General features: G+C 48.7%; 1 protein-coding gene across 1 annotated transcript; it reads left to right on the forward strand.

Moving 5' to 3' along the window:
* Window positions 1-5,125: 5,125 nt before the first annotated feature.
* On the forward strand, window positions 5,126-10,744 carry VSX1 (visual system homeobox 1). Its single transcript, XM_045883793.1, has 5 exons — window positions 5,126-5,549; window positions 7,421-7,499; window positions 7,927-8,050; window positions 9,048-9,228; window positions 10,458-10,744. The coding sequence occupies exons 1-5, from the start codon at window positions 5,126-5,128 to the stop codon at window positions 10,742-10,744; spliced, it is 1,095 nt and encodes a 364-aa protein (XP_045739749.1).
* Window positions 10,745-12,013: the final 1,269 nt, after the last annotated feature.

A 12,013-nucleotide genomic window follows, 5' to 3' on the forward strand; every position in this document is an offset into this window, starting at 1 on the left:
AGAAATGCATTGTCTTGGAAGATAAAGAGCATTTTTCTGGGATGTGATTATGAGTAAGACTTGGTCCTGGGCACCTGAAGCTGATGGACAGATGAAGACAGATACAAAAGAACTGAAGGGTAAGACAAGATGGCATAAGGAGCATCAAGTACTGCAAGAGCGTAGAAGAGATTTTTCCAGTGGGGTGAGGGGAATCTGGGAAGGACTACATACCTGGCCCTTTGCGCTGGCCCCAGGACTCCAGGTTATAACTGAACTGCCAGAGAGTGGGAAGAGAAAGCATCCACCCATTACCCCACACGAAGAGAGCACCTTTTGCAGGGCACCTTAAGAGTTGTTTGGATACTGAGTAGCCATCGACTGACAAATACATTTCCCTCTAGCAAGTGCTAGCTTGGCCAGACCCATTGTGTGGCAATGGGCAGGGAGAGAACTTGAAGACGGATGCAGGCTAGCTAGTGGTGCAGAACTATGCATTAGTCTCACAGTGTTTGCGTTCAAATCTGGCTCTGCCACTTGGCAGTGGGGTGACCTTGGGTAATTTATGTGATTACTTACCCTCTCCCCAAATCTTTGTTTCTTTACCTGAAAGATATAGACAACAATAGCATCCACCCTTAGAGTTGTGGTCAGGATGAAATGCGATCCTTTTGATAAGGCATATGTAATAGTAGCTGCCCATAGTAAGAACCCAAGAGATGTCAGCCCTTGTTGTTACTCATGTTATTTTTGGTAATTGGAGGTAGACCTGGTGGGGAGCGCTCTGTTTGGGTCCCTGGGGTGGAGCTGAAGAAGTCTTGGGAAGATGCAGACATGAGGGGCAGATGTTGCATTCAGTGCTGATGGGACTGTGCTGTGGTACTCCTGGGACACTGGGACAGAAGTCCAGGAGGCCATTGATGTGAACCTGAACTGCAGGAGCACATCCCAGGCTGGAGACAGATTTGGGAGTTCTTGGCAGGCAGATGATGACTGAATCATGGGATCTCATGTGAGGGAGAGAGAATGGTGCCCAGGGGAGCCTGAGAAATAGGATGTGTGAGTTTGGGTTTCCCCAGAGGTGGGCTCTGAGTCAAGCACTCCAGGATAAGTCATTTATCTGGGAGATGCTTTTGGGCAACACCATAGGGAAGCAGGGAAATAAGGTGGGAACAGGTTCCTAGAAGCAGAGCTGGAGAGAGAATGTGGATGTATGAGCTTTATTGGGGAAGAGGCTGAAGAGGTCTCAGGGATTAGGGAAGTCAGAGAAGGGGGAGGAGCTGGGCAAGAGTGTGCTCATAGGTCGAGCTGAGCCTTGGCCTGATCCTTGAGCAGAAAGAGGTTTGAAGCAGAACTAGCTCTACGGAATTGTCCCTCCGGAGGCAAGGGGTAGCCTTGTATCGTGCCTAATATAAGTCAGTCAAACATTCTGGATGCGTGGATGGGGGGGTAGGTTAAAGTCTTTTGTCAGCAGGGGGCAATTCTCACTATGGGCAATGGTGAGCTCTTAGCAGCCTACATTCACAGCAGCTGGAGGGAGGTGCCAGAGCCCAAGAATAGGAGTCTGGGTGGGGCACCCACAGCACCTAGGAAGAAAGCAGTTTGGATATGATAATTAGCAAGTAACTGGGGCACACCCTGCTGGGGACCTCTGGGAAGCAGAATAGAATGCATTCCTGAGTTATTCCACTCTAGACCTGGGGCAGGTGGTCCAGGGCTTCTCAGGGTGTTTTAATCCTTGGCATCTCTGTTTAGTGGGCAAAGTGGCCTCTGGAGACCAGAGAAAGTCCCCAGGCGAAGACGTGGGTGGTTTGGCACTTGAGGTTGGACAGGTGTGCAGGCAGAATGGTCAGGGCACGAGATGGTAGAGAGGGCAGAACAGTATCTACACAGGCTTTAAGGGGGAGGGGGGCACAAAAGCAACCGAGGAGTAGCCAGAGAGGCAGGAAGAAAATCAGAAGAGGAATAGAGCCATAGGGCTTGTTTGTGCACTCACATGGAGATGCATTTTATTCACCCGTACTCCTACTGTATTTTAATGCTGCCAGCCTGGCCAGGGGCGGCTCCCTAAAAGCCGAGGACGCGTCTCAGTTGAGCCACTCACACCGGGTCCAGTGTCAGTCTCGCGCTGGGCCAAGCCGGAACGCGTGGGTGGCCAGGGTAAATGGAGCACATATTTGTGGTTGGCCACAGAGAGGGGATGGAAACCTTTCTTGGAAAATAATGAGCAGAGAAACCTTTACTGATTAGTTAAATCCCAGATAATCCTGGCTGATGAAGACAGATTCGGACCCTTTAACGGATTTAGGGTTCCAAAACGACTCTGGGGGTAAGCTAAGGCGGGGATGCTCCAGAGGGCTCTTCTCCTGGCCGCAGATTTGTTTGTCGAGAGGGGGCTGGGAGGAGCCTACCCTCCACCCAGCCAGGGCGCGGAAAAGCTCACCAAACCCTTGCACCCACCCATGGACTCCGCACCTGCCAGGGCGCCAGGGGACTCGCGGAACGTGGGTGGGCTCGGGGTGGTACCAGCTCGCACTCTCCTTTCCAGTCTCCTAAACGACTGGAAGCGCTCTCGCACCTTGGCGGACGTTGAGCCAGGCGCTTAGTCCGGCTCGCTTGGCTGCGTTCCCATCCCCCCGCGCCGGGCCTCTTGAGAGGATCCCGCAGAGTTCCGCTAGCAAGTCAATGGTCCGCCGCAGCAGCTGGGCGTGGGAGTGGGGACGTGAATTAAAGCCGCAAGGGGGTAGGGGAGGCGCTTCTCCCTGGGGAGGAGACAGTGAAAGTGTCCTCAGGCGCTGCGCTTCCGCCACTGCCACTCTGCAAAAAAGGAAGACACCCCGGGTTCATCTATCTCTCCAACCTGGTCCAGAGGGCCCCTTCCTGCAGTGGGAGCGGGAGGAGGCTCTAGGGACGCTCCTGCGCAGGAATTGCAAGGTCCCCTTAGAGTTGCAATTCCGGCTCCTTCTTCGGCTTTCTTTCAGCTTCGCTTTCCCGGTTTCTCTATCCGTGTCTGGTATGACCTGGTTAATAAGCCTCAGTTTTTCTCATCTGCAAAAGAGGTTTTGTAAGATCCTTACGAAAGGATTGTTAACCAGTGTGCTCTTTGATCTATGCGGAGGTCACTGTGTGGGGTGACCGAAGTTGGGCTCCTACCGCCGGCCTTTTGATACCTCTGGGTTCCAGGCCATCCACTTGAGGTCTGTCCTCTCGGTAATCACCTGCCTCCCCGGGGAAAGGATTAGGGGAGAGAGACTTTAAGACCCTAGCCGAGGCGGGGGGGGGGGGGGGGGGGGGTGTTGGCACTCCAGGCTGCAGGCGCTGACCCCGGTTGAGCCACCTTGGGGCGGATGGTCCCGCCTGTCTACACCCCGGACTTGGTCTCAAAATGTGTGGATCGTTAGGTGTCTTACTAAACTGTGGGCCCAAATTCTTAATTACAAACGACTATTCTGCTGGGCAAAGAGCTACAGCACTTGGCTGGGTCCTGTGTCAATAACACCTTCCTTTAAAACCAGAGATAAATTTGGGGAGAAATTCCTGGCGGAGCCGAAAATGACGCTGGCGTCTAAAGCCGCCCCTGACCCCCAGCGATTCAAAAGACAATTATCCCAAAGGAAAGTTATTGTTTTGCTAATACCAGGAACAGCTTGCGAGGGGGGAGATTTGGGTCTTCCTTTAATAATGGAAAGTTAATGCCCAGCCTGTTGTAATTATCTTTATCGGAAGCTCCTCTAATCTGCATGTTTAACAGAGGACCCACTCGAAGGTGCGGCCAGCCGTAGACCCACTTTTCAGGGCTCGGTCTCCTCTCCGGCGCGCGCAGGGAACCGCGCCGCGTCCCGGTGGGCTGAGAGTTTTCACCTCTCTCGCTAGATACCTCAGACTGCTGGGCCCTCAGGGGAGACACTGAAGAGATTCTGTTTCCAGGATTCTATGTTTGGGAAGGATGGGCTCAAGGTTTCGAACTATTGGGGTTGGGTGGACTCAAATTTTTGGCGTGTGAGCCAGGAGTGGTTTACTCACGTGCTTTGTTTGGCGCCAACTTTAACAAATCAGGACGTTTCACAGGACAATCGGGCTTTCTTTGAATAATCCTAAAATCTGACAGTAATTTGTTTGCCTCCTTGAAGAGGGGTGCCTCCTAGCAGACAGGTCTTATGTTCCGATTTACCCCCCCACACCCAATTTAGAGTTGCCAGATAAAATACTGATATATTCTTACACACACACACAAATATTCGTTGTTTATCTGAAATTCAAATTTCATTGGACCTCTAGTACTTTTGTTTACTAAACCGGTCACTCTTCTTCGGTCCACTCTACATCTGTCTTTCTCTACTTCTTCCCCCAGTTCGTGTGAGTTTTGCCCCGGCTAAAGCCATTTAGGGAGCTGGGAGTGGCTTTGGCTGGAGGTGAAGTGGGAGTGGATTAAATAAACGCTTTCCACTCCCTTCCCCTTGACATTTTCGGGGAAGGCTCTGGCGGTGGAGTTGGAGGGCTGGCGTGTGTTGTATTGGTGGTAGTGTGGCTGGGAAAGAGGTCCTAGGTCTTTTTAAAAAATAATTTTTATAAGTTTTATTTATTTAAGTAATCTCTACACCCTACGTGGGACTCAAACTCACAACCCGAGAGTCAGAGTCGCATATTCCTCTGACTGAGCCAGCCAGGTACCCCGAGGCCCTAGGTCTTAATGGGCAACTGGGTCTTGGGAGGAGGCTTTGGGGCAGCTGTGAGCGGGACCTCCACGTAGAGAAAGGAAGACCACACCGGGGCCTGAATATGCGGCTTTTAGAGGAACAGGCAGATAGCCGGATCGTCCCCTTCCTACTTTCTTCTCCCTGAGAAGGGGGGGGGGGGCGGTGGATGAGGGGATCGGCTGGGGAGTGGGCAGGAGGACAGCTGTAGAAGAAAGAGAAGGAGGTGATTGAGGGGACTGCAGCTGGGAGGGCGGCGACCGAGGGGAGGGAAACTAGTGGCGTCCCCATCTCGCGGGGTCCGAGGCGATGACGCGTCCGCGCCCCACTGATTGGAGCCCTCCTGGCCTTCCGCGCCCGACGGGCGGTCGGGTGGTATAAAGCGTCCTCTGAGCTGCGCCCACTCTGCAAACGTGACCTAGAGAAGGTCAAGCCTCGGCGACTGAGAAGCAATGACCTACCGGGACGCACTTTACGACGGGCGCTCCAGGAGCAGGGCGCTGGTGCCTGGCGGCTCCCCTAGTGGCTTGCGCCCCCGCGGCTTCGCCATCACCGACCTGCTGGGCCTGGAGGCTGAGGTGCCTGTGCCTGCCGGCCCCGGGCCAGGATCTGGTTGTGAGGCCTCCCCGGCCGCACCCTGCACAGGTCCGGGTCTCGGGGGCTCCTGCTTCGCGCGCGGGGCCCTCCCACTGGGGCTCGGCCTTCTCTGCGGCTTCGGCGCGCAGCCTCCTGTGGCTGCTCGGGCGCCCTGCCTGCTCCTAGCCGACGTGCCTTTCCTGCCACCCGGAGCGCCTGAACCTGCTGCCCAGCAAGCCCCAGGTCGTCCACCGCCCCAGCTCAGCAGCCAGAAGAGCAGCGAGAGCGTCCCGACGTCCGGTAATCAGGCCAGGCCATCAGGGTCTTGCCCCTGTTTCCTCCGGCTTGGGGCCATGCTGGGGTAACTCACCATCGCCTCACTGAGCCCCTATTCCCAGCATCCTGGATCTAAGGGGAGTCGGGACCCCAGAGCGTGGCCCCGTCGGGGGAGGCGTATTCTCGCAGCCTCGCTCCCTGCCCCTTGGCTCTCCCCAAATCCCTGCCTCTTCTCCGGGATTTGGTCCCGCAGCACAGCAGCTATCACCACCACCAGGTTCTGGACCTACCCTGGGGGTCTCGGCAACCAAGCAGCGGTCTCCTGAGGGTTTTTCCCCAGCGCCCGGCGCGAGTCTCGGCCTCTGCGAACGGCAGAGGTCAGTGAGGCCTGGGTGTGCTTGTTCATCACCAGCACAGAACCCAGTACCCTGCAGGCGCTCAAAGGTTTGCTGGATTGAAAGATGGAAGAGCTCGAGGCCTGGAGGCCTGGAACTGTCCGCCTCTGGGGTGCTGAAAAGGGAGTCTAGGTACCGCGCTTTTCACCTCGCGCAGCCTTCCCTTCTCCCCACACGCGAGAAAGGAAGTAACCTCGTCAATTTCGTTGTTCTATGCTCAGCATTTTGTTCCGAGCCCAGCTATTCCCTCAAAGAAGTTGAGGCGGAATATGGGGAAAGACAAGGAGGCCATGAAATTCTATAAAGAGCAGAGGCAAAAAAATTGAGAGGTCTGGGGTGTGGGTGGAAGAAAACGGAGAATTATACAAGAAAATGTGGACTGAGAGAAACTATATAGTAGAACCTAGAGTTGAGCATCCAGGCAGCCAAGGCAAAAAACGTACATTGAGTATCCACTGATAATAAAAGACAAAATAATAAAAGTAAACATGCCAGATCAGCAGGCAAGCAAACTTTCATTCTGCTTTTAAAAATCTATTCATAAGTCTCTCTGTAAGATAAAACAAACCCTTCTATTAGTAATTTCACTAAAAATCCAGAAACTGCCTTCATAGGATGAGTTCTTTCCTCTGTGGACACTGATAAAATGAAAGGCAAAATATGGCTAAATTTTGTCAAGAGTGAGTTTCCTGGACCCCACTTCCAGAGATTCAGAATTGGTATAGCAAGGCAGGGAGTGAAGTCCTGACAAGGGTTCTGATGTCAAACCTCAGCCCCCGCCCCTGCTTAGAGAAATGGTGGTGTATGGATTAAGAAGAGGGATTAGAGGTGGAAGGAAGTGGATGAATTTGGGAGCTGGGAGCTAAGTGGGGGTAGAGAGTGCCATTAACAGCCAAGTAGTTTCACACAGTCTGGGGTTTGAATCCCAACTTCACCAAGGACAACCTGTGTGATCTTGGGCAAGTTACTTAATCTCCCCGCATCTCAGCTTCCTCATCTGTAAAAATAGGACAATAATAGCAGCTACCTTGGAGTTCTTTTATTTTGTGAAGAATAACTGCGATAATGCATGGACAGTGCTAAGCAGAGTGCCTAGAATATAGTAAGTGCTAACAATGCTAAAGTGTATTATTAAATACTCACATACCCTAGCAGAATCATAACTTCAGTCCTCATATTAGAATCTGGAGGAGAAAGTGAAAAATATGCTCGCCTTTTTTAAAAAAAGATTTATTTATTTATTTGAGCAAGAGCGCGCATGCACAAGTGGGGGATGAAGGAGAGAGAATCTCAAGCAGACTCCATGTTCAGCGTGGAGCCTAACTTGGGGCTCAGTCTCATAACCCTGAGATCATGACCTGAGCTGAAACCAAGAATGGGGGACTTGACCGACTGTGCCACCCAGGTGCCCTGAAAAATATGCTCACCTTTAAAAACAGTTTTTTTTTAAATAAAAGGTAATGTGCTCACCTTTAAAATCTCTTTCTCCTGTGCTAACAGATGAGGACAGCCCACCTGAAGACAGGAGTGGACTGAAAGTGTCCCCCACCCCTGGCAAGAGGAAGAAGAGGCGGCACAGGTATACAACCAGGCTGTCTTCCCTGGCCCTTTACTCAGGACACAGAATCTGAGAATCTATGGGGCTGCATTATGGCAGGCCCTGTGGCCTCCTGGTTGACACACAGTAGCCATTTGAGAACATAATTCTGCTATTCACAGGAGGCTGCAGGATAATCTTTGTAACATTTTAAAGACACATTTTTGTGGATCTTTAAAGTAGATCTTCTTGAATTCATTGAGGAGGAAAAATATACTAAAGAACTCTGTTTTGTTTGAACCAAACTTCTGGACTTTCCAGAGGCTAATCATTCAGAGGTGGGATATCCAGTTACCATGAGGTGGCCTTTTAGGATGTGGAAAGGCGGGCACGGGGTCTTCTACATCTGGGAAGCCTGGCAGTCTCCTGTGGACATGCACTCATGCGTGTGCTTTGGGTCTTCCTACAGGACTGTTTTCACTGCCCACCAGCTGGAAGAGTTGGAGAAGGCATTCAGCGAGGCCCACTACCCTGATGTGTATGCCCGGGAAATGCTGGCTGTGAAAACTGAGCTCCCGGAAGACCGAATACAGGTGTCTGGGGTCCCCTTTCTCTTTCCCAAAGACATCACAGAGAACATGTTTTTCTCATATACACACAGCCACCTCTAAACAACCCAACACATTTCCCTTGACACACAAACTGAGGCTCACTTAGCTGCAGGTACCACAATGCTAGAGCCATTCTGTATGCTTATTCCAAGAAGACATCCTCTGTAACCTGAATGATTTTTTCCTTTTATTAATTAATTCCTTAAAATTACACAATAATGTGTGCTACAACTAAAAACTATATATATAGTTATATCTATCTATAACTATCTATCTGTCATTTATCTATCAATCATCTCTTTGACTATCATTCCCTGAGAGAAACAAATATAAATAGCCTATTGTAACATTTCTGCACACCATCTCTGTGTCATATATATTTGGCACTGAATGTTTATATGTATGTACCTGTAGATATATGTATACTTATACACATGGAATTTTGCTCTTTGTTTTAACAAAAAGGTATTGTGTTATACTTCTTAGCCTCTTTGCTTGACAACACATCTTAGACATTTCTCCAGGTCAGAAGATATGCCATTAACTCTTTAACAGCTAATTAATATTCCATATTGTTTCTTTATTAAGATAATATTTTCGAGGAGAAATAGCACCAACAAACCAAAAACCTGATATTAAAAGGGACCATTGCAAGCATGAACTGTTTCCAATCAATGAGAAAAATCAGGAGACATAGTAGTTCACTTCTTTACATGATGTGGGAAAGAATACTTTAATTTTATTTTTGTCATCCCTGGCTCTCTGAAAAACCTTAGTGGAAACTGATTGAACATTATCCTCACAATAGGATGAGTCCCTGTGAGCTTTGAGTGAATAGTAGACATAGCTCCTGTAAGCCTGGGACTTGAACGACTAGTTGGCTGTTTTTAGAACCCCCTGCTCAGGGATACCTAGGAGCATCCTCTTTACCGTGTCTCCTCCTGTATGCTCTTCTGCTTCCTGTCCTGCCTCACATTAGGTCTGGTTTCAAAACCGGAGGGCCAAGTGGCGGAAACGGGAGAAGCGCTGGGGTGGCAGCAGCGTGATGGCCGAGTACGGGCTTTATGGGGCCATGGTGCGACACTGCATCCCACTGCCAGACTCCCTCCTCAACTCCACCGAGGGTGGCCTGGTTAGTTCCTGTGCACCCTGGCTCTTGGGTAAGGAAAAGGGCCCTACAGCCAGCAAGAGGGCCAGAGATGCTGGGGGAAGGGGCAGGGTTCCCTGAAGAGCAGCCATTTGCAAAGCCAGTCAATGTACATTTACTCAGATTTGGGCCCAGAATATTACATCAATTTTAATTAATTCAAAGGCTTGAACTATGGTCAGTAGAATTATTTTTCATCAGAACTGTGTAGACAGTGTGTGGAAAGGTCACATCAGGCTTTGGTTCTAAGAGTAGAATGATATACTTGTAATATGTGAAATATGTTTCCAAAATGTCATGTGCTATTACAGTGTTTGGAAACCATACAATTTAGAGCTCATGGTAATAGGAATGAGGACAGTGCTAAGCAGTGAAACCTGCAGGTGATTAACCCCCTGCATACCAGAGCCAGGAGGTCCGGGGTCTGGGTCCTAGTTCTGCCATTAACATCCTGCTTTTCTGTCTCTTAGACTTTTGGTGCTAGAACAGTCTACATGGGTGAGGTCCAAGCTTTGGGGCTGGGCATTCTGGTTGTTTTCTGTTTGCTGTTACCAGAGACTAATGGGCAGGGATCACACCTTGGAGGAATGAGTCACAAGATAGCACCCAGGGCGGGGTAGGAGATTAGAGTTAGGGGTGTGTGTGTGTGTGTGTGTGTGTGTGGAATTCTAGGTTGGTGTGGGGAGATTTTTTGTTTTGCAAACACTTTTTTAGCCCCTACCCATCATTCACTATGCTGAGACTAGAGATAACAATTGTAAATATGGCCTTGATTTTGCCCTCAAAGACTGAAGAAACAAAGAGAATTTTGGGCAGGGAACCAAGTCCACCCCTCTGAACTTCCACAAGCAAGCCAGGTGTGGGGCAATGGTGCTTACTAGCATCTGCAGACCTGTGGCCACATAAGAAAGTGGGCCCAGTGCTGCCAGACATTCTTACTTTCAGAGAAGCTGGAAGTCTGGCTTTAGATGTGCAATCTCCTGATTTTAAAACATTGGCAACAATTAAATTAAAAAAAAAATCACTTGGATACCTTTGCTGGCTGCACTCCACAGGCCGACATCAGACTTCTACCCTTCATGGGGGTAGTTACCTACCTGGCTCCCCTAGAGGCCCCAGAGACAGGCACTGATGAGGGCACTTTTAATGGGATTTAAAGAACAAAGACAAGGAAGAGATTTACAAAACTGCTGAATTTGGAGATATCTATTTTTATTTTTTCTCTTTTCCTTTTTTTGCAAGGGATGCATAAAAAATCCACAGGGATGATAAGGAGACCAGGAAATGAAGAAAAGCTGGCAGGACTCTGGGACTCAGACCACCTCCAGGAAGGTTCTAGCCCAAGACAGGCAGGACCCCAGAGAGGCTCAGATGAAGCCAGCCCTGAGAACGGCTTGGAAGATGTGGCCATTGATCTCTCCAGCTCTGCCCGGCAGGAGACCAAGAAAACACACCAGGGTGCCAGTGCCCGAGGATGCTCAGACTCCTCGGGGCTGGAGGGGCTCCAGCCAGGAAAGGTGGGAGCCTGATGAGGCCCACAGGCCCGACCCTCAAAGGCTGGGCAATGTGCTCATCCCTCATGGCATTTTCCACAAGACAAAAGTTGTCTAAAACCAGTACTCTCAGCTGGATTTTCTTCTTCCAGTGTCAGGATACAATGTAAAGCCACTTGCTTTAAGAAGACAAAGGGATGATTTAGGGAAAATCCCATTTCACTCTAGAATGGAAACCATTCCTTAAAGGCACTTGAACCAGTTAATTTCATGTAAGATTTTATTTCTCTTTTGTAGAACTTGAGGAGGGAGGATTTAAAGTTCAAAAAAACATATTTACTGCTGGGCCTCATTTTGAGATTTGGTTCAATATACTGTGTAGATTAATAGGTGAAGTCTGATGTTCTTACTCTGAATTTGAAAATATAAATTCATTTAACCTCCAGAGAATCAGATGTCTTTATAAATAGCAAAGACCCTATACCCCATATAATTCATTCATTCTATGAATGAATTATAGTATCTTTACCTTAAACTTGGCTTTGGACATTTCAGTTTTCTTGTTAGGCAATACTCTTGTATTATCCTGAGTGTCATTTGATAGGCTGTATATATCAGAACTCATAAACAAGAAAGAAAGACATACTTTCCCTTCCCTTCTGAAATATTATGGGACCGTGTTTAAATAATTGTTCAATACCTATAAGTGTTTTAAAGTCAGATGAGGCTTCTTGGTCTTCTAAAATTTATGTTTGAAAGCACTTTAGCGACTTGGATTTCATGAATGTTTCCTTTCCTGTATTTCTTTTGCCACTTATTTATTATTTAAGAATAAATGTTGTGTGGTTTGTTTGCTTCTCAGGGTGCTCCTTCTGTTACAGGTGTATACAACTCCACTATCACTGATCCCCTAACAAAGCTCCTCCCCCTGCAGCCCCTTTGGCCCTTTTTAATCTCAGGACATCTTCAGGCTGTAGCATGTATCATGTGTAGCTTTGTAAACTCCCACTGGGTGGCAGCCAGGTCTAATGAACCTTTTATTATTTATTTTATTTTATTTTATTTTATATTTTATTTTATTTTATATTTTATTTTATTTTATTTGACAGAGAGAGAATGCACATGTGTGAGAGTGAGTTGGCATGCAAGAATGGGGGCGGGGAGGGGCAAAAGGAGAGGGAGATCATGACCTGAGTGGAAATCAAGAGTTGGATGCTTAACTGACTGAGCCACCCAGGTGCCCCAATTCACCTTTTATTTATTTATTTATTTATATTTTAAAGATTTTATTTATTTATTTGACAG

This window comes from Mirounga angustirostris, unplaced genomic scaffold (assembly GCF_029215605.1).
Source record: "Mirounga angustirostris isolate CCGP_5_RB_7025 unplaced genomic scaffold, mMirAng1.0.hap1 SCAF_10, whole genome shotgun sequence".
NCBI lineage: Eukaryota > Metazoa > Chordata > Mammalia > Carnivora > Phocidae > Mirounga > Mirounga angustirostris.